Source organism: Zootermopsis nevadensis, unplaced genomic scaffold (assembly GCF_977971745.1).
Source record: "Zootermopsis nevadensis isolate Lab colony 2312 unplaced genomic scaffold, Znev_1.0 Znev_ptg000030l, whole genome shotgun sequence".
Classification (NCBI taxonomy): domain Eukaryota; kingdom Metazoa; phylum Arthropoda; class Insecta; order Blattodea; family Termopsidae; genus Zootermopsis; species Zootermopsis nevadensis.
In genome coordinates this window covers 20,155,862-20,179,246 of record NW_028259162.1, presented here as the reverse complement: position 1 = coordinate 20,179,246, position 23,385 = coordinate 20,155,862, and the positions used below count along the sequence as shown (strand labels likewise).

Genomic DNA, 23,385 nt, shown 5'->3' with positions numbered 1-23,385 from the left:
CTTCATTGCAGTTCCTTTGAAAAGGCATAGCCCCACTCCAATGCATCTGTAAACCTGCAACCACATTTCAGCATTCTGAGCAAAACAGAAAATGTGTCCAGCATGGGAGCACCAACGAACAACGCAGATGCTTGATCACTGCATCACTATACACGCTCTATTTTCAAGGCCATCCTCTCTCCACCAGCAATTCATTGCTGCAAACTGTGACAATGGTTCAACGGAATTTTCGCACTCAATATGGCAAGGATCCTCCCAGTAGACCTACAATTTACTCTTGGCACAAGAATTTTGTTTAGATCTCGTTCTCCAGATTTGACACCTCGATTTTTTCTTATGGGGTTTCATTAAAGATCGTGTATTTGTTCCACCCTTAACTGCCAATCTCACTGAGCTCAAAGTTCGAATCACCACCGCAGTTGAATAAGTGACACCGGATATGCTGGATCGTGTTTGGCAAGAAATTGATTTCAGGTGGGACGTCTGCCGTATCACCAATGGCAATCACATCGAACCAAAATGACTGTTTGAGGTAAAACTTGATTTGTTTTGCTACAAAATGACACCTCAACCGATTCTGTAGGCCTTCTGAATAAATTTCTATACACTTTCAAAGTTGTAAAGTCCTTTTAGAATCGCCCTGTATTAATACAATATCAGACAGCTATTGCATCATGGTAAGCTAAAAACAAAATTAATAATGCAAGAAATAGCAACAAGTTCTCCACTGAAGTCCCCACACCTCAGTGACATTTTAATGTAACTTTTCATTATAATGATATAACAGGCTGCAGCAGCACATAAAACAACACAATCAATATGCTCCAATTTTTATTGATAACAACAGTACATTACATCATATTTTTATCACAGTTACACAGCTTTACTTATGGCTAACATATAAGTATTAGTGAAAAAATTATCACTGCATCACAAAATATTTAACACTATCACCGTCAATCTTCAGCCTACGATACACAAGTCTGTAGTAGTGGGTTATGGGCGTGTATTAACTTGAGCTGATAAAGCAGGTTCTATTAGTAGTGCCCTAATCCAGTCTGGCAGATGCTTAAAACATGGATTTCTATTGCAAATAGTTCATATATTATATATACACACACAAATTCAGCTTTCAGGGATGAGCCACATAAAATGTTGAAAATTATCCAATGTTTCAGAAAACATTGCAGTTGCCACTTTCGGGGTAAAGATGGCTCAAATAATGACTAATTTCCAATATTTGATGCAGTTCATCACTAAAAGCTGTAGTTGTACATTGAACTCCAGCTTCAAAACCATAGAACAAGAATTCATATTCATGTTCAAGAGATGTAACATACAGGTATCTTTGGTGTATTTCAAATGTATTGAAACATACTGACAATTCTTCCACAACATGAGATACTAGACATGATAATATGAGTTAAAAGAGCCAAAACACAAGACATTACAAAATTAATGTAACTAATTTGAATGTAAACATGAAACACAATTAAATTTTATGCATTTCTGTAATCAAAGTCAAAGGCTCTTCACTGACACAACTGTAGTCTCACATGACTGATCACATCATATCAAAAATGGTTTCTCCATAACACGGATACAGGACACTTAATTTAGCAGATTTCAGTTATGGGTCAATTTTAACCAGCCAAATACATAGTCATCTAATTGGCGATACACGTGAATGAATTAACAAGATTCCCATTGCCCTCTGTGCATCATAGCAAAACCACTGCTAGGGGAATGGGTTTGGCTGAACTGGCAGGGAAAGATCATGCCGATTGTCTCTAGCATGGCAATGAAAGGAACCATCCAAGATGTAGGACGAGAGGGAGGCGCATGGATCACAGAGCCCACACGTCACAAGTGAAATACCATTACTTTCACCCTTTTCCATTTGCTCGGATAGGCTTTACAGTGTTCCTTCATCATGCAGAGCTTTATCTGCATGTCCAGTACATGAAGGCCTATTGATGCTCTTGGCTTGCAGAGTTTCCAGCAAGAGGTGTCAAAAGTGTCCACAGAGATAATTAGCTTGTGGTGGCTAAACGTTCATAGCGACGTAACTTTTCGACCCATCAATGTTGGCTCTTCCTACGACTGTGAAGCAGAATTCACGAAGTGTTGAATTCTTTGCCCACCTGACTAGGTTTTCAATAATTGTAAGACAGATTAGTTTCACCCTCCAAACGACTGTCATTGCAGTAGGAAAGCTGCTCAGTATGAAAGGAACTGCAAGTTCACATGTATGACACACAGTGGCTGCCCAGGGGCCCTGGGGTGCAAGACTACCACCTGTAGAAAAACGCCTGAACACCTGTAATGCTGATTCCCGAATGGTCAAGACGATGTCTCGCGGAAGTTGCAACAATCGAGAGGCTCTAAACAAAGATGGGCAAAGAGAATTTTTGGTCACACCATCAAGGTGTGATGTCCACACCTTCGCCTGAGTGATTTCAGTGACCAGTTTCTTAAGAAGTGATCACCTTACTATGATAGAAAAATATTGAACCTCTAAAAGCCACGCTACTCAGTAAATATATCTGATTATTATTCATTCACACTATTCAATGAGTAACCGAGTTTTACAATTATTTTATGCTTCTGTAAAGTCACCACAATTCAATGATTCTACAATTAATCAAACAAGGCAATTGCATGACATAAAAGAGTTGTGGCAAATTATACAAACTAAGTGTGACAAAAAGAACACATGCTGTGTATTTATTGTGTGGGCATCCATTCAAAAAATGGTAAATTTTCAGTTTTCTTAAAACAGAAGTAGGAGCTGGTGTAGGGTTCTATAACCGACAGGGGCAGAGGATTATTCCTCTAGCCTCTGCATGCAGACCAGCTCTGGAGCTCACCCAGTCTCCTGGGTACCAGGGTCCTTTCTTGGGGGTAAAGTGCAGCTCAGGTGTGATGCTGACCACAACCCTATCTAGTGCTGAGGTTAAGAATGAATAGGAGCTGTACCAACTCCCCCCCCCCCCCCCCAAGAACCTACATGGCATGTAGAGGGAACGCTTTACTTTTTTTTAGAATGAAAGTTACACTACTGAAGGACACCATGATGCCTAATTCTTAAATTCTTGTCATCAATGATTCTAATATGGCAAAAAGGTGGCTTTCATGATGGCAATATTAGAGTATTAGCTCCATTCAACACAAGATGCATTACACAAACTATTTTTATATAACAAATGTGAACACCCTTGAAGATATGACTTATATGACAGAGAACAAAAATACAACAAACTTTGTATAAATGGAGATAAAATATGGCAACTGACATCAAAGAAACAATATTTTTGCTGAGCCAACTGAAACTCAATGGAGGTATAAAAGACTTTTTCAGAGCTATGTATCTATAATACCAGTTGCTAAAATTAAATTACTGCCCTTCACAATGGCAATTTGTACATACCAGCAACTGTCAATGTGTACAATCAATCTAATGAATGAATTTTCAATTATCTGACATTGTTTAAAGCTGATGTTAGTACACACTTTCAGTGCTGATAATTTAATAACACTGTACTACCTGCATTGAAAGATATGAAAATATGGTTGCATATGGTAAAATTGATAAGACTGAGGAGATGGTTTTCATGCTGCTAAGAGGACTGATACACTTCTCAAGTTTTCAATCCCAATTTTTAAGTAAATGTATGAGAATTATGAAAGTATTGTATTTCTCTGAATAGTGCTATGTTCATTTTATTTATGTTGGGGTGCCTCCTTATCATCTTCTCATAAAGATAAATAGCAATGAAAATAAATATTTCGTATGTGACAAAGTTAATAAAAACAAGTTTTTGTAGTCTTACGAAACAACAATTTATAAGAAAGTAATAAATCTATTCTGAAATATAAAATGTATTTAAATGTTATGAATAATAACCTTGAAGCTCAAACAGCTCAGCAATTTATTCTGAAACTACACCACATCCATTTCAGCATCCAGTCCCACGTAAATCATCCTTCACACAGAGACTCTCAGAACTGATGTTTAAGACAATGAGCACACAACACAGCCAAATCATGTGATCTTGACAGAAGAATATATGGCTCTGTGCAGCTGCATCTGCTGCCATGCAAAAATGTAAATGTAAAAACACACCCCTGACAAAACAATCTTGGAATACTTTATTTTGGGTCATACTACATTTACAGTATTACATTCTCATTTCCTACCTACGTTTCCCCAATTTGTACACAGTTCCTAATGAACAAAATTTCTGAATGTGTAATTCCTTATTTCCACAAACGAGTTAAAACAGAATATCGGAGCAAGCCCACAACTAATTTCTGAGCGGGTACACAGAAATGATCGTGCAAACTATTTTCTGTGCCACAAAAATGGATAAGAATTCATATAATGCAAAACAACTGAGCCACAGAATAGGCATCCTATCCCACCACACAGTCATCTTCATAATAGCATGAGGTAGATTATTTATCTCTGCCTAGTTATGAAGTCTACTGGAGGCACAAAATTCTGATGGCAATATCAACGAGCTCCTGCCATTTGGTCTGACTTTTTCAACTTGGTTCTACCAAACAAATTGCACATTTAAATAACTGTTTTTGACTACATGCTTTGCAGATGTACAACTGTGGAGTATTATCTGCATTAGGCAGGTAGCAGCCTGCATGCATGCAATAAGTTTATTTTTTGGGTTCTTGGAAAACACTCCTCAGTCAAAGATCTGTCACCGGAGCACGTCATTGTTGAAAAATGGGTCTTATTTTTTGTGGTAGTAAATTTTTGTTTCTAGAAAATATGCTGGTCACAAGCAAATGTGCTGTTACTCTATGTGATATGAGTGAACTGAGTGACGAGAAACAGAATTTAGTGAGATTATTTCTAAGAGTGAAGAATAAATTGTCTTTGGGCAATGTTCCCGAGACAAATATGATAAGAAAAATAACAAAATGTTAAAAAGGTACAATGAAAATCAAGTGGAAGTGCTATGGATGATGAAAACTTATACATTTCTGGTAAAACAGGCTGTGTTGGAAACTAAAGGAAAACATGATGCTGGTTCTAAAGGGGAAGTGTAATGCAAAATCTACTACAGATTTATATTTAGTTTATGACAAAATTTGTGTACATATTGCTGAAAAAATTAATATTTATGTCAAGCAAAAATAAATTTAAAAAGTTTAATAAGATTAAATGTAATTGGAGAATTTAAAATGTATACTTATATTACTTACAATACAATCACTGGAACAGTTAGCACCAATCCACACACACACACAAAGCATGCAGCAGACACGAACTGCCTTCATCGCAAGTTCTGAATATGACACAACTGAAGGAAAATACAAACAAAAATTTAAGTTGGACAACACAAGAGGCAGGACACTGAACTTTCACACGTGCATCAGGCAGCCATTACCTTCACTGCAGCTTGTTCATAAATTTTCAGCATCTTCATTTCACTGTACCAAAGTAAAATTTCACAGCATCACTAGTGGCTTTGTTCTCTTTGCCCCTTTCTGATTGGTTGGGCAAACTTTTAGTTGTTTTGGCATTGGGTATGAGCTTTTAATATTCCACCGTACCATCCAGTTCCGGAGAGTCTTGCGAGGGATTCCGTGTACCTTAGCAGAGCTGTAGATACTCTCTCCTTTTTTCACATCCATAAGAGCCTGCAAGAGGCTTGACCTTGAATACGAACGTGTCGTTCGAATTCCGAACTGATCGAAGACATTTGAGTGCACCAGTGCTGACAGTCCCATACCTGCAACATGATGCAATTGTCAGCGATGTATGAGAGAAATTAATCTGACAGAGAGGTCAATAACTTGTGGTTACTGGAAAATGGACGAGTAAGGTATTTCCAGCCCACTCACCTGTATCCTCATCACCTACATTAACAACATGCAGTATGCCACATATAAAACCTATGGCTGTATTGCAGTTTGTTCACTGGAGTTCTTCATATCCTTCCATACTCGGTGAGTTGTGCATGAACGCGAAATAAATTGGAAATGTATTGATTCAGCATAAATCTCAAGTTCATTAAAAATAAACTCATAAATGCATTTTAAACATTAAATACAATTATATTTATACAACACACTTTGCCAGTAACTGACTTTTGTTCACAATTTATAACCATCAATCCCAATGAATACGAAATTTAATTTCCTGGTCTGTCAACCTTTTCAAACAGATTTTGCCAGCCTGTGATCTTGAAAAGATTGGAAACCACTGAACTGTAACATATACAAATTACAGTCTCCAACAACTCTTGGTGTATAATTACTGACCAAGAACAAACAAAAGAGGGCACACACAATATAATAGTACTGTATTAAGAACCATGACAATAAAATACTAGATATCTGATCAAACCATTCAAGAGGTAAAGACTGATTGCGTCTATACAGTATTATCCCAGAAAAATTGTATGCAACAGACCACAGTAATAATCACAAGCTTTGCTGACTTATTTAAATGGTACAGCATCAAATGGTGATGGAGATCCATCAACCTGGTTTCAATGAAGCAGCCAGTCTGTCCAATGTAAACTTTCCCATACTTAACAGAGGATGCTATGAACATAATTAACAGGCTGAAGGAAACTGGTGATTTTCCTTGGAAAGGTGCCTTACTATTTCAACGTCATGTTAGCATTCTGCTTATACGACTGAAGGTGGTTTCAACAAAGGATTAGAAGGGCACTGAAGATCAAACCTCACTAGGCAGTCTGACTTTCTGAAGAGGGCAGAGAGCATGATGGATCAACTTGCTGTTGCAATTTTGTCTGAAAGGCTGCAGCCACAAGAGCCAACAGACTACATGGTGCAACATTACAGAAGGATGCCATCCATACCCATATAGCTATGTAAACATAAACTCCTAATTAACTTCATTACTGTATGTCTGTATTTCTTCAATTAACCATATCGTTACAATTCAAACACTAAACACAATTTACGGCACATTATGAGTAGAGATGTCAAGTTCTGCTATACATAACCAACATCACATTGCTCTGATTTACAAATATAAAAAATACAATTCAGATTCAATTCACAAATACAATACCAAAAAGATATATATACACACACGCACGCACGAGCACACACATAGGACTGTCTAAAAAAGAGGCCCAAGGAAATTAAATAAAGTCTATGGAAAATTGTGACAAAATGTTTGTTGCAAACTAAATCCACATACTTCAGTTATGTTAAGGATCCTATCAAATGTACCTAGACAGGATTCTTAAATCCAAAATTGTTATTATAATTGTTTATTAAACTGTTACAATACCACTGGAATCTGGTTGATCACCACATTCCAAAATATAGAAACAAGAAAGCCTATGAAGATTTCTGTCTTCTGGGTTGTTGCGCTGTGTAGTCTGGTCGATGTCAACCAACGTTTCAGAGGTCATACTGCCTCTGAAACGTAGGCTACACAGCGCAACAACCCAGTAGACAGAAATCTTCATACTCACCGCTGTGAAAACCTCAAATCTTACGAAAGCCTATACTTGTATAAACCAATAAGAATCTGATGGACTGTTAAGTTCTGAAATTGGAACAAGTGTAAAAGTTAAATCTTGGAAGCTGATGATGATGTCAAAGAGCACAATGATGATGGATATACCAACTGAAAGGCTAGTAAGTACTTAACCCTCTACATCCCACTGTAACTTTGTGATAACAACCAATATTTACATCCCACAAACACTTTACTTCTATTCTACACCATTGTCATTGGTGTTACAACATGAGGGTCAGGTTCTCTTTCTACCACTGCTCCATCCAGAAGGTAGTGTGGAAGATTGGCACGTTTACCAGTTATATGTTCAGACAGCAAGCTCTGTTACAGTCTTTTTGCAACTGAGCATCTGTAGGTAGCATCAGAAGTATAATAAGTACCATGCATGCTGCAAAAGTGTGATTCTTAATGAGTCTGCACTGTTTTCTTTCATTCAGTATTATGTAAAATCAAAAAACAAAGTACATAACTTTCATGTCACGCTGGTGTACTATATAATATGCATGGTTGACATGTTATCAATACTAACAGAGCACTGTATTAATTTGTGTTTGTTCCGCCTCTCAAAATGTGGGTTGTCAGAATATTTATGTAAAAAGAAGAAGAAATCTACAAATGTAAACGTAAATGACGCTGCTACTACTACTACTCTGTGGCACTACAGCCCTTTCGTAGGGCCTTGGCTTCCCCGTAAATAACACATCATTCTCTAAATCTGAAGATTATGAACTGGCCTCTAACAGTAATGATGAACAGGAAAACGCCCAGAAGCCCAGACAAAACATCATCATTCCAGAATAATCACACTCAAGTGATGCTAAAGACAGTGGCATCTAGACTGTGGCCAATACTGAGGTTAAGAAAGGGTCATCAGGCAGATTTATCTTCTCAGGTGAACAAGATAATGTTCAGGACAGGGGCAAAGATACAACCAATGAAGATAACCCACAAGTGCAAACTGTTGCTAAGGGAGCTAGAGCTAATCTTAAGTGGAATCTAGTTCATCGATGAAGAACCACACCTACTGATCCATTGAACAGGGAGCTGCCACAAAGTATGTTAACATCCTGAACCACCAACGGATTACTTCATAAAAATGGTGCACAAATAATGATTACAAACATTCCTGAATAATAAAATTTAAGTTTGATGTAAACCGATTCAGACAGATCAGTAAAACTGAGCAGTTCATTAGGCTCTTTGCTTTATATTGCCATATATGGACTGCAACATATTGACAGACACATGAATGCCACAACAACAGCAGACCATTTCTGAATTAACTTCATAAGAATTCAAAATCTATTCCAACTGATCTGAAAATTTGTGCAGATGAACAAATTATTCCATTTAAATGAAAGCACAGCTGATATTGCAAAAAATGGCTGGGGCTAAAAAGTATTTTCAGATTATAATTCTTTCAGTATTGTTCAAATTATACACTGGAAAGGCAGATCATGACAATGAATTACCAAATATCAGAATAACTGGATGCATTCTTCAACATACTATGAATACTCGGCTGGGTGATTCCATGTGAAATTTTGCTCAAAATGCATGTTGCACAGCTGTTACACACTCTTTCTTCATTAACTGCAGAACACTCCAATGTTTCCATTACTGGGCAGCCATTTTAAAAATCAGTAGCATCTAGTGGAGGTGCACAACAACAAATACAACAATAACTGGGGTTATCTGAAACAAAACTGAGTTTTTCTACTGACTAGTGTGGGTGTGAAGTTTGAAATATGATGCATTCATTTTCTGTATCATTTTGAAAGTGTAAAATTATTTTGTGCTTACCCTGTGTGTGTGTGTGTGTGTGTTCTCACACACACACACTAGAAAGAAATGAATAAAAGAAACTATATTTAAATTCAAGCTACGATAAACTTAAATATAAAGGCAAAGAACACCTACTCTTTTACTTCATATTATTACATGAACGAATTCTATTGAAAATAGACATCAGATTATATCCAACATCAAATATATATTTAGATTGCCACTCCACAATAGGCCACTACCATAGAAATCATTCTAAATGCAAAGACAAGGAATCTTGTACTGAAATGTCCTTACATTTTAAAACTTATTTCATACTATTTTGGATAGGATCCCTTTCCATGACTGAAATACACTTAAATAAAGTTATCATATTATTATTCCTGAATATGTCAAGAATTTCCTGAGAAGCTGGTGTTCTGGATGAATGGCTACCATTTTCTCATCCTGTAGCTACACCCACTGGGCTCTGCAACAGACAGACATATGGACTATTATGTGAGTTACTCACCAGCCACAAAACCTGCATTCTGGATTTACTGAACACTCGAGGTAACATACAGCAGTGTACCAATTATCCCACCTAAACTGGACCGGAGGACAGTTGGATAACTGAACATGTTGGATTAATATGGAAGACTAATGAAAAAGGCAAATGGTAAATATCAACTCAATTTAAAAATACGAGGCGCGTCCCAAAAGTAAGTTTCCCTGGGGCCGTTTACAGAAACAAAACACAATTTCATGGAAATATTTATTGCAACAGATACAGCAAGTGTCCAGCTATTTTTCAACATATTCGCCACCGGAATTGAGACATTTGTCACACCGTGGGACCAACTTTTGAATACCTGTGTCGTAGAAGTCTGCCGCCTGGGATTGGAACCACTGTGTGACAACCATCTCCGCCTCTCTGTCATTCTCAAAACGCTGACGCTGACCGGACAGGAATTTCTTGAGGTGTAGGAAAAGATGGAAATCACTGGGAGCGAGGTCCGGGCTGTAGGGTGGATGATTAAACACCTCCCAGCTGAACTCCTGCAGGAGACTTGCTGTCCGTCGAGCCGTGTGCGGCCTAGCGTTATCGTGCAGGAAGACAATACCGGCACTAAGCATCGTTGCAGCTGTTGAAGATGGAGGTTCCTATTCCAGCTCCCGCCGACTGTAAAGTGCGGTCAGTGATAAAGTTTTTGAATGCACAGAGCATAGCGCCGATCGAAATTCATCGTCAGCTGTGCCGGATCTATGGGTCTAACGTTATGAGCAAGCAGATGGTGCGTCGCTGGTGCAGACAATTTTCAGCGACGGGCCATTCAGAACAAGCGGCGCGGGATGCTTAGTGCCGGTATTGTCTTCCTGCACGATAATGCTAGGCCGCACACGGCTCGACGGACAGCAAGTCTCCTGCAGGAGTTCAGCTGGGAGGTGTTTAATCATTCACCCTACAGCCCGGACCTCGCTCCCAGTGATTTCCATCTTTCCCTACACCTCAAGAAATTCCTGTCCGGTCAGCGTCAGCGTTTTGAGAATGACAGAGAGGCGGAGATGGTTGTCACACAGTGGTTCCAATCCCAGGCGGCAGACTTCTACGACACAGGTATTCAAAAGTTGGTCCCACGGTGTGACAAATGTCTCAATTCCGGTGGCGAATATGTTGAAAAATAGCTGGACACTTGCTGTATCTGTTGCAATAAATATTTCCATGAAATTGTGTTTTGTTTCTGTAAACGGCCCCAGGGAAACTTACTTTGTAGACCAGCCTCGTATTATTAAATGATGGTGAAAATACAATATGGTGACAAATAAATAATCTTACAAACAAAAGTAGTATTCAACATAATGTCAATAGGTAAATGAGAAAGTTTTATTGTTCAAAGAAATTAGTACAGGGAATTTGATTCTGAGCCCCCTTCCTTTTCTCTGAGGCAATAACACACCACTATCTGAACAATAGTCTGTCTATAGTGGTTAACTCCTTTTGTTGTTCAGCATAAGCAATTCTGGTCTCGATAGAATTCAATCCCTCACTATCACCCATTCTACCAGCTTTCTCTGGTCCTTCATTATCATCTTCTAAATCATCGCTGCCAGCATGATTCATAAAATCTACTTTGTCATTACCAATCAGTTGTTCATCTTGACTGATGCATTCTTGTAAGTCATTATTATTCACATTTTCTTCATTCTTTCTCCTTTCACTTGATATGTTAATAAAAAAAACACAACTTTATGGGAAATTAGTTAGTTCTGTCAACAAACTAAAACACAATTTTAATTGAAGCCAGTAACAAAAGCACGCTAAAGCAACTCAGTACATAAACTGCAGAAGGTGCATGGTGTAATAGTGTGATTCAATCTGCTACATGCTGAGTTTGCTGTTGATAGAATGGAGCATTCCGAAATGGCTCGTCATATAAAACGGAAAGTCAGATAACTGAAGGTCAGACAAGTGGGACTCCACCGTATATTAAATATCTGCATGAAGCAATAAGAATTCAGTCTGCACATATGTGTACTTAACATAGGCATTATGTGCAACAAAAATCGAGAGAAAAGTCCGAAACCAGAAATCATGTGTAAGCAAACAGTTGGCAAATTCCAGTGATTAACAATTTTTTAGCATTTGTCCATGCGGCTCTTCTTTACATTACAATTATGATTATTTATGCGAGCAAAGATGCAAAATTTTAAGAACGTAATATCATTTTAATGGGTTTTTTAGGCATATGACCAGCCTCCACGTCAAATGAAGGAACTTCACTTGGACATCCAAAGTTTAAGCAGGATAGATACATCAGCAATAAAATTACAGAGGAACTTTTTTTCCACTACAGACAACACTATAATCACACAACAAAAAACAGCCCATAATGAAAGACGTCAAGATTACATGCAACATTTCAGTAATTCACTGCAGCAAAAACTGTCCTCCTTAAGAGGCAATACACACAAAATACTCTTCCATATGCTTGGCTGTCATGACATAGCATAATTACAAGATGTAGGAAGATAATAAGACTAGAGGTTTTCATGATGGTGTGAAACAACAATCTGAGGTAGGTAGCATATTCAATTAACAAATATTGAAAGTACACGACTGATACGATTGCAAATGATTTAATATTAGTATCAGATATGACATCATCTCATAAATTTCACACGTGAAGCTACAGTGCTTCAACAGTCATCAACATAAAGTCAAAGTATTTTACATGCTTGCCATATTTTTGTTTTTCATTTCTTTAAGAAAAGTTTTCTTTTCCAGATCCACAACATTCCACAAAACTTCAAAATCTTAAAATCCTTAGTGCTGTTCCCAACTCACAAATTTTCATAGTAGTCATGCTGGAATGACTGAATGGGAGTTGAGGAAGTACTGAGGAAAGGTGATCTCTAATGGCATTCCACTAACACCAAGTTCCATCACAATGTTAATTATGTTTGTAATATTGCTGTCAGTAATTCAGTCAGCTGATGGGAAAACAGCTGCCCATTAATGGGGTATTAAGAAGAAATCCTACGAACAGTCCATTAGAGTTCTAAATGGTCACAAGACTTGCTATTGATAGGGTTAACGTAAAAGTAACTTAATGAGGATTCTGAAGCCAACAAAAAGCAAAAGGCACAAAGTCTATCTTACCTCACTATGTCTTAGCTTAAGTTTAACTCTGTAATGCAGTGTCGTCATTGGAACACCGTGGTGCCGAGCACAAGCTCTTATCGAGTTGAATTTCCCAGTTTGGAAATCTTCCACAGCTTGGTTGAGAGCTTTGGGTGAGTACTGCTTGTGAGGTGGCCGCATCGACAAGTAGGCGTAGTTCAGTGCCGAATGCACATCAAGTGGCAGCCCACTCTCCACAGCTTCAGGGGGTGCACAACAAGGAATGCAGAAAGACAGAAGAGTTAGGTTCACCATGATAGTACATTCATACACCCACTGATGAAGAAACCATCCCTGTAATCCTAAACAAGGACTGGGAAGAACTTGCCATTCTTCTGTCATTCAGCTAACCATTCTACAGCAATACTGATAAGCAGGAAGAGCTTACCAGAATGAATTAATCTACTTGCATGACAAGAACTTATCAGAGCAACAACTTGAAAAAAGGCAACCAATTTACTTTTAAATGAGTCAGGAAATATGCACACAGCACACCCATTCTGGGTCATTCACTCTCTTGATACCTCTAGATTTTCAATATGTGAATGCTAACTGCAAACACTCTCTTACAAATGGCAAAAAAAAAAGATGGGACTGCCAATCTAAAATATGAGTTATGATATGACAAGGCTTAAATTCACTTTTGTTTAATTACCTCAGAAAATATATGCCATGGGAAAATCAAATTCGGCACCAAATGTGTTTCATTCTACAATGCAGGCTGTCATGTAAAGTGTTCATTATTGTTGTCCCATTTTAACCAAAATGCAAATCTCCCCAATGTAAAATATAATGAAAATAATTTTAGGAGATCTCGAGTTCTTGCATGTGGACAGATACAGACAGGGTGTCATTAATAGGTTCATATTTGCAACTTCACTGGCACGTACAGTGAAATTTCAAATGTTATAGTCAGTAAATGTTCTGCAAAATGTAAGCATAAAGCAACAAATGCCTAGCAGTAATTACATATACAACTTTCTTTAAGAATCAGTTAGAAAAATTCTGCTCTATGGAGTTTGTTAAGATTAATGCACTTAAAATACTTTAACCTTTGAAGTACCATGCTTTTAGATCCCCATATCCCCTACTAGCCCAATTTAAATTCCACTGTTACGCTACACTGTGCAATTTTTTTTTAAAAAAACAATGAATCTTCCTTAAAAACTCACATATGGTAATGAAATACATTACACATTGTTCAGAAGAATTTACTTTACCACTTGGAACCATTCCTCAATGTCACTCCACAAGATTACTTCTAACTGGAAGGAATATCACAAGTACTTACATTTTCTTCTACCATCACATTCATATTTTGAAAAATGTTGTAATATTATTAACGTATTTATTTTAAAATATGAACGCATCATATAAACATTTCTTTTCCCTCAAACAAAGAACTAAACAACTGTAGAATTCTTTGTTTCTGCTATACCTACATGAAGAGGTTCAACCAAACTTTCTCCCCCATAACACAGTGTACCAAACGAGGGTAAGTTTCGCTTAGTACAGTTTGCAGCACATGGAAATACACAGTCCAGCATCAGGGGCCTCACAACAGTATATACTCTCATTGCTTAATGTTTTGCACACTTTAACTCCAGACAAGACAACTGAGATGATTCTGGGCTTCATCTTTCTTCTGCCTTGTTGTAATCCCTTTGCACTTCTCCTACGAGGAAAAAGTAACAAAGAAATTGTTTCTTAAATTACAAGTGGGTCATTTCACTTCATACTGCTTCTGTATTATAAAATAATTTATGACAATTAAATAAAAGATTTTTGTTCACTTGAAGTTCTATGACATACGCCAGACCTCTTGCCCATCCTGTCACTTGTATCAACATAGCTCGTGTGTGTTGTAGTTTGCAGTTCTGAGGCTTCAAAGCATTATTTGTGCCAAGAATTCCCCTCAGGTACAGCTGTACCTGTCTCTTTTGTCTTTACAGCACACTGTTGTGATATTTCTAATATCTTTATTTACAATATCCAATATGTTCTTCCCAGGGCCCTAGAACCAAAATGCTGGGACATTCCTCCTGTTATTCCAAAAAGTATCACAATAAGCAATTTTCCTGTTGCAAGAGGTCAATAATAGCAGTACACCTTGAAGCATAGTGAATTTATGTACATACACTTCTCAGCTTCCGCAGACAATCCTATTTCCACTTTTCACTGTAGATGGTGTGGAGGGGCAGAGGGATGTTGCAATATCAGCATAATATTGAAATAAGAACAAATATGCCATGAATAATTCCTTTACACGAGACATATGTCTAGTACTGTTCCTCATGCATCACCAGCTCTTCTAGTGCCCTCTTTTGAGAATCTCTTTACTTGCGATGTACTGCACTTGCAGGCTGCTAGTTGCTTTCAGGACGTAAAATTGATGGCAGTACAGATTTGATTCCTCCAATAATATAGTGACAAGAAACTGTGCTAGGAAGAGTTTGGAGTATTCAGTGGAATGATGATCATGATATTGATGAAAATGATGATCCCTGATATCAGGTATTGCATTATGAGCCAACCCAACAGTGGGTCTTATAAAACCTTGTACCTTTCTAGAACTACGACTGCTCCCCACATGCTGTCATCCATAAACTATTATGGTAATTCATCTTCTGAATAAGAAAAAAACATTTTCCAAATAGTTGGCTCCTCATCTACAAGCTTCTCTCCTAACTCTTGTTATAGGTAAGTCCTCATAATACATTCACTCAAACAGTGACATTTCACGTGCCCTGCTATTTATTTATTGATAATAAATTTTAAGTAAATGATAAAACTAATGCAAATACACAACAGACATCTGACCATAACTGTAGACCACACACACTAATGAAAAAGGTATGGTGAAATAAGCCACTAAATCAGAGCAACACATTAGCATGCCAATAAATAACATGAAACATGAAATCAGTACTTCAGATGTGCCCTTTCAGATCAAGTTATTAAAACACTTTACAGCATTGTGCTCAATGTTTATTTGATAGTCGCAGAGTATAGCCAAAAATACTATTTACCACTTGGAAATGTAAGCTGTAAAAATATTTATAAAAGAACGGATAGGGGCTCTTTTGACAAGAACGTTTACGTAGGTTACGTAGTCATCCTCCTAGAGAACATTGACAATATGACAATCACACAGCCATGTTACACGATGCTTTGTTCGCCACGTCTTAAAGTCTATGATGGGTCAACTATGGATATCAGTGATATGTCTTAAAAGACAATGCCGGACCTCTAAAAGTTAAAATTTCCAGTTCACACTGACTCCACAGAGCAGAGTCCCCCTTGAGAAACTGACAGTTATTCAACTAGTCAGGAAATTCACAAACTTTTATGAAATCCAAAGGCTCAGTCCAGTCTTCACAAGAGCTCAGTGCCAGTCCTTATCCAGAACCAGATTAGTCCAATCCCAAGTGAACATGATATCCCAGCTCCCACCCTAGTTTCACATAGCTAACTGAAATGACGCAGCATGAAGGGGGGAGAGGTGTGCTTACAGTGTTTCAGTCACTGAAGCACAATCTCCTTTGTTCTGGTGGAATACAGAATGGTATATGTCACACTGAAACAGTTGTGAGTGGTATAAAAGATAGCACTGCAGCTCTGAGCAGACCAAAGTTCTTTCTGTAAAGGACAGGTTGCTGATCGGATCATCCCCCTGAAGGAGTAGGCAACAAGTGTTGAAACGACAAGGGAGAAGTGTAGAGTGCAGAACCACAGCTAAGAACAGCATATGGCACAGAAGAAAACAGTTTTACCAAATTAACCAGGATGGTGATTAATGGAGTGTCTAACATATATCCAGGGAAGAACCAATTGTTGTAGTCCAAGTAAATCCACCTTGACCTAAAAACTCTATCTCAATTTTTGGTTAGTTTATAAAAACCACAAAATTTAGTGGTAAGTTTTGACTTGAAAACACCATCAAATTGGCTCCCAAGAGCAATAAGGTCCCACAGTTACTTTTATAGATCTACAATTTTAGAAGACCATGTCCATGCAACTAATATTTTCAGAGTTACAACAGTCCAAACTTGGGGAAAAATTACATAGCAGCTGTTTCTATGCAACACACTGTTATCGAGAAATAAGTGTAGCTAATTCACAGAACACTCAAAACACATATGCTAACTGTAAAGGGACTTCACTTTTTGCATACAAAGTTGTACAGAATTTGGTGATATTGATCATAATTGATTTTTCCAAAATCTGTAGAACTAGTATGTCACAAATAAAGTCAGTTTCTTCTTATATAAAGTTCTATATTCAGACATAGTATACACAGTGTCTAATTACTGTGATCCATCCTCCTTCCTTTTAGTTCTTCCACAGATCTCTGCTGTAATACTGCCTTCTCCTCCAGCCTTTCTCAGAACCTCTTTTTCCTGGCCCACGCCAGTTCCAGCTGCCTCTGTTTTTGTTCAGGTGTTACGAGCCGTCTCTTCACACAAACATTAGGGCAAGCACTAAATAAGCCAAATGGAGGCATTCCCATTAAACTGTATTGTGCAGAAGACTGAGGGTGGTTGAAATTCAGAGAAGCAGCATTAAGAATGGAGGCCTGCTGTGAGGTCAAGGAAGTAGGAACGTATTCCTCAATAACAGTCACTGCAGAACTCTGAGACACTGGCTGAGTTGACCAAACTGTCGGTACATCCTTCTTCCTTGGCCATCCATGTTTTCTTTTAGTCTCACCCACCACTGTCACCGACAAGTCTGTTGCTACTTGGCATCTTGCCCCTGCATTAAAATTAATTGTATTACATATTATGGCAGCAATACAGAATTTTCCAGAGTGGCAACCAAAGTCATAGACATCCACGAAACAAACTAGCAAATGGGAATTTCTTTCCTCATTGAGTTTATTAATTTTCACTCTGTAATTATAACAGCAAGATTTTAATTTACAAAACAATTACAAGACAATGAGAAAGTTTTGATTTCTTATTCTTTCATCACGCAACAAATGCCGATGTTTCAAGCAAGAGTGACCAATCCAGAAGTATGTAAGCTTGTCTTCCTCTTTTCTGAATGAACATAACCAACCTAAACAATTTAAAGGGTAATCTGAAATGTATTCTACAATGCAGACCTAGTTACATAAGTTGAAAAGAAAATGTATCTTCAGGTTCCACTCCAGCACCGTTACTTGGGTTCCTAAGGGTACTGCTTCATTCTGAATTTCAGACACAATATTTAGAAAACAAACGACAGTTTAGTAAAGGGAAAAGGAACAACTTCTATGAGTCCTACAGAGGCAAAAGACTTACCATGACCGTACCTATAAATAAAAAACTTGCATATGCTATATTCCATCCTGCTGGATACAATTTCAAGGTATGAAAGATTGTACAGTGGACATAAAAAAACAGTTATTTCAAAATTGATACAGTTTCTCTTCTAAAGATTCAATGATGAGCACTAAATCTTCATTGTTTCTTCTCTGGTCAAAAAACATGAATCTTGCTATATATTGAATAATGCTGTCCCATTACACGCCTATGCAGGCGCTTGGGGGAGCGGAAGTATAGCTCCCACTTTTTCTTGACCTCGGCACTAGATGGGGGTGAGTGGTCAGTATCATGCCCCGGCCGCACTTTACCCCTGGGGAAGGACCCTGGTACCCACTGGATAGGAGGCTGGGTGGGCCCCAGAGCCGGTATGGATGCAGAGGTTAGAAGAAAAATCCTCTTCCCCCGTCAAGGATCGAACCCCAGTCTGGACCATAGCTGGTCACTATACTGAGCTATCCTGTCTCCTATACTGTATAATGTAGGAATGGTAAATATCAGCTATTGAATAATTAGAGTAACCATGAGAAATAAGACCAAACATTGGAACAGAACTGGATAAAAATAGCTGTCTGGATTTTTTTAAGTATTCATGAAAACAGCTGGTGGTCACATTTAAGAACTGATGCTGAAACGTATGTACAGTACACAACCCCTTATCCAGAAAGCCTGGAAACTAAAGCTTTTCAAAGATGGCTGTCTTCTGGGTTGTAGTGGTGTATGGTAGAAGTTTACCATGGCTCTACCACCCAAAAGACACCCATCTTCATAATTACCACCGTGAAAACCTTAAATCCTATTAAAGCTTTTCAGATTTTAGGATTTTCTGCATTTTGGATCTTCATCAATAACTTGGTTTTCTGTTTTATACTAAGTGACACCTGCTTCCTTTTCAGATTCCTGTAATCCTCAGAACTCAGTGTTGTCCTTTTAGACATTTTTGAATATAAAACCAGTAACTACTGAAAAATGAACTGGCAAATCCTGCAGAATTTCCTAAGCACTGACTAAACATGCAAGCTGCCCTCCAGTAGCAGTAAGAAACCACTTGCACATGTTGATGATTGAAACTGCAAAGCGCCAGTTTTAAACATGGGAAACATTGCAAAATGTCCCATAAAAATCACTGGGACAAAATATATATGCTTTAGGTCCTTCTAAGATTGTAGGATGCTGGATATGGGGTCCAGCATTGTGTATTCTTCTATAAATTTCCTAATAAGCAAATATGCTGTAAAATATATACCATATAATGTGCAATGATGAAGTGTTATTACACTTGTATGTTATGTTGCCTTGGTGGCACTCTGAGCCGGGCTTGGTATCCTGTGACAAAACTGCTGTCTGCCCAGAAGGCCAAGCCAGCCAGTGCGAGCACGTGACCTCAACTGCCAGTTCTCATTTGCCAGCGCGAAATAAAGCAACGGACAGGCTACTAGCAACATCATCACTACCTGCCGTCCTCCACCAGTTCCCATTAGCTAGTGAGCAACAAAGGAACGGACTGGTTACCTAGCAGCCTTAAGGACGAGAACAGAGACTGTTCTCGAAACATTGGCAGAAGATATGGATTATTCACCTTTTAGCCACCTGACGCAGCTTGTAGCCTGGGAGTCTTTCATCATATTTAAATTTCTTACACTTGTGTTTTGTCCTGAATTCATCATCAACACAATAAATGTGACCATGTGTCAGTAAGAACTGCACCAATGATCAAGACAATATCTACAAACCTAAATAGCTTGTATGGTTTAAGAAAATCACAAGGAAGACAATTAATATAATAATATATAATTCACCATCAAAATAAAAATTAATTAAAGCAGGAAGATAACATCATGTCTAAAGGTCAAACTTCCATGTGGGAGGTTACAACCCACAGCCTCAGGAGCTTTACACAACACAAAGAGTTCAGTAGTGAAAGCTGAACTGAATGAGGTCACTTTAAATTTAAAAGCCTTTCCATTTAAAATAAACACAGAAATTTACAGACCCATCTGTGAAAACAACTGTGCGATGTTGACAGTTTGTGCACATCTCCGTACAAAGGCTACATGTATCTGGAAGAACATATGCGAGTGTCACAGTGGGTTAAACTATGGCCCAAGGCGATATAGTGGAGGCTTTGGAATGGAAGCTGGCTGGAGATAATATGGAGTTACGCAAGACCTCCTTGTATCCAACGCCTGCAGGACGGCCAGCCTTGGAATTAAGTGCAAACCTCCCTGGAGACAGGGCTGGTGTACTTCTCTGTACGAAAAGTGTTGAGAATGCTCAGGTCTGCTACATAATTACAAAGAAAAATGTGTTTGCAAGTGCAGGTCTCCCTGATTCTGCATAAAAACTTTCAATTGTGCTTGTTCTGAAGACCCCTGTACAGAGACATGCTACGCAGATGTGGATATGATTAATTACAGATAAAATGTGCTTGAATCCACAGGCATAAAAAGCAGACATAGACAGATAGCACTGCCAATCTGCCTGTTCCCCAGGAGACACCAACAAAAACATATAAAATGTTGGATGATCACTGACAGTCCACAGTTGGTTTACGTGTGGTTCCCATGCCAAGTGAGTGTCAATCCTGAAAGCCTAACATCCTCTGCATATGGTAAAGGACTGCTGTCAATAAAAAAGTTGGAGTGTGGAAGTACACACCTGAGTCTACATAAATAAATGTGGTCTTAGCAACCAAAAATTTAAAACCATATACCTGACTCCACAGTGACAATGAATCAAAGTTACCTGGAGTTGTTTACTCAATGAATGAAAGAGACTGGTACATGTAGTAGATGGTAAATTCATCGACAACCCAACTTAAGACAAGAACTCCTAGCACAATGCAACACAACCAACACCAAACCTAAACTCCCCTAAGTGTACCATTTTTACAACTTACTTAAAAAGCCCCTAATTATCCCAAATTACAAGCCACTACCAGTAACTCAGTTACCTCAGCTATTTGAAGTTCCCTCTATTACTTCGATACATTTTAAGTCTAACAAATCAAACCTAATGAAAACTAACCTATGCACACCAAAGATAACTTGATACAAATGTACAGAATGCCACAACAGTTTCCAGTAGAAGCTGTCAAAGGTTCTGAAGTTCATTAAAACAACTGTGTTTGTCAGCGTCTTCGCAACTACTTTAGCGGCTAATGCGCACGAGCGGTTTACCTGCCGCAGCGGTAAAACTACCGCAACCGCAAATTCTTGTTGTCTGTGCGCACGGACGGTGAAATAAACGCATTGTCTTCGTTTTCTCTTCAGTTGGGAGCTGGGTTTTGTGGAGACAGTTGGCGTGTGCTCTAGGCTGATAAGTCGAGGCATGGATTTTGTTGAGACTGTCCTGTATGCGCTTTTTGCTAAGAGTAAGGGCAAAGCGTAGGAATAATTTTTGGTTCCCTCCACTTGTTAAGTCAAAGATTGTTGAAAGTCTAATTTCACAAGTTATTTGAGGACCTGCGCATGTATCCAAAGAAATTATTCAGATACTTCACAGACTTCTATCCACAATTTCTCTTTAGTTTTTGTCAATGTACTCCGATATGGTCGAACTGTACAGTGGCCTTTCCTCCTATTCATTGGTCGCCGTGCGGCTGCTTCGACGCTCGTGCGCGCACGCAGGTACCACCGTCGGCCGCTGTGCGGCCACCGCACCGCATCGAAAATGAATCCTGTCGCGGCAAAAAAACCCGCAGCGGTAAAACTACCGCACGTGCGGTCGCTTCGTACTGAAACAGTGCGTTCCATCAATGCGGCAGGAAAACCGCTCGTGTGCACAGGGTCTAATTTTGGTTCAATGCCAACTTTAAACTGAAGCAATGATTAATGAAGTTATCAATATAATGTTGACAGACACTACACCTTATTAATTAATAGATAGAACATTTTAAGCACACAGAAATCCACAGACAAAGCTAGTTTCAGTATATACATAAAATATACATAAAAAACTATCGCCACGTGCCCATTAAAAAAACTTTTCATCGCCTCTTCTCCTCAATCATGTGCTTATCACCAACTTGAAAGCAGCTCACTCTTTTGCTCTGCCAATCAGAATTCATAGCATTCTGCTTGCCCTATATAAAGCTTCTAAAAGTGTCCAACCAATATACATTCACCCTGAAAATGACAACTGAAATTTCTCCAAAATGCTCAATAAACTTCCAACATTGCAAACAGATCATCCATGAAAGCTGAACCTGTACAATGTGTCTAAGGTATATACGAAACAAAATGTGCACAATATATGGCATATCTTGTAAGAAAAATTTCTATTACCTTATTTATTTAAATAATTCTATCACTCTTTCGAAGTCAACCAAGTATATTCTCAGGTGACACAACGCTGTCCACACACATTAGCGTGAACTCACGCTAGGCAATGCATGGCACCAATTTAATGTCTCTTCTACAACCAACAATATAGATCTTCTCCGTCATACAATGTTATAACGAGCATGAATCACTTTTTGAATTACTGCTGCACTATGTACATCAGGGGAAAGGTTTGTCTCAGGTGCATAGAAGTAAATACCTGTAAAATGGTGAACAATAACAATATACCAAGTCATATTGATACCTGCAATGATATCGAGTCTCTCCACCTAATGGTCTGTTGTGCAGCAGTAATTGCATCAGAAGTACACACCTTAAAACTTTCCTCAAAATGTAGCTGGAAAAAAAATCAAAAACTAACAAACCGCCGTGGAAGATGAGACTTGAAAAAAATTATCAATGACCTACGTAGAAAAATTGGTTAGCTTACACAAGATAAAATATCCAATACTAAATGCTCAATTAAACTGATAAGAAAAGTTGAACATATAACATACCCAGTACAGATAACCAACTGGAAGACAATAGACAGACCAAAATTATAGACAGGCACACACAAAAATTAGACGTGTACTCTAAAATAATACGAAGGTACGAGAAATGCACAGCATTGCAAGAACCAAAATGCAGAATCTTATTGGGACCAGATAAATTTCTACAGGACTCCAGATAAAAAACTAATGAAGATGCACCTCCAATAGAAGTCACCACAGAATATTGGTTGAACCCAAAGATCATCATGAGGAGTCGGTATGGACACGA

The 23,385-nt window shown here is 38.3% G+C and overlaps 2 protein-coding genes across 9 annotated transcripts in view; both read right to left on the bottom strand.

Annotated features, from left to right (window-relative positions):
* LOC110835654 (uncharacterized) overlaps positions 1-23,385 on the bottom strand; it is a 49,150-nt gene that overhangs the window by 11,150 nt on the left and 14,615 nt on the right. The window contains exons 5-6 of one of the 8 annotated variants that reach the window (XM_022076113.2): positions 12,954-13,174; positions 6,885-9,782 (exon numbers count right to left, since the gene is read on the bottom strand). The exons of 4 other annotated variants lie outside the window; for them this stretch is intronic. In XM_022076113.2, coding sequence (XP_021931805.1) covers positions 9,756-9,782; positions 12,954-13,174 — 248 coding nt within the window. In that variant the 3' untranslated portion in view covers positions 6,885-9,755. 3 more of the 8 variants (XM_022076106.2, XM_022076115.2, XM_022076107.2) reach the window with 3 other exon arrangements.
* On the bottom strand, positions 815-9,138 carry LOC147872213 (uncharacterized). Its single transcript, XM_087358597.1, has 2 exons — positions 9,001-9,138; positions 815-5,756 (listed from the first exon to the last, which is right to left on the bottom strand). Exons 1-2 carry the CDS (start codon positions 9,023-9,025, stop codon positions 5,473-5,475), a joined length of 309 nt encoding a protein of 102 aa, XP_087214723.1. The 5' UTR covers positions 9,026-9,138; the 3' UTR covers positions 815-5,472.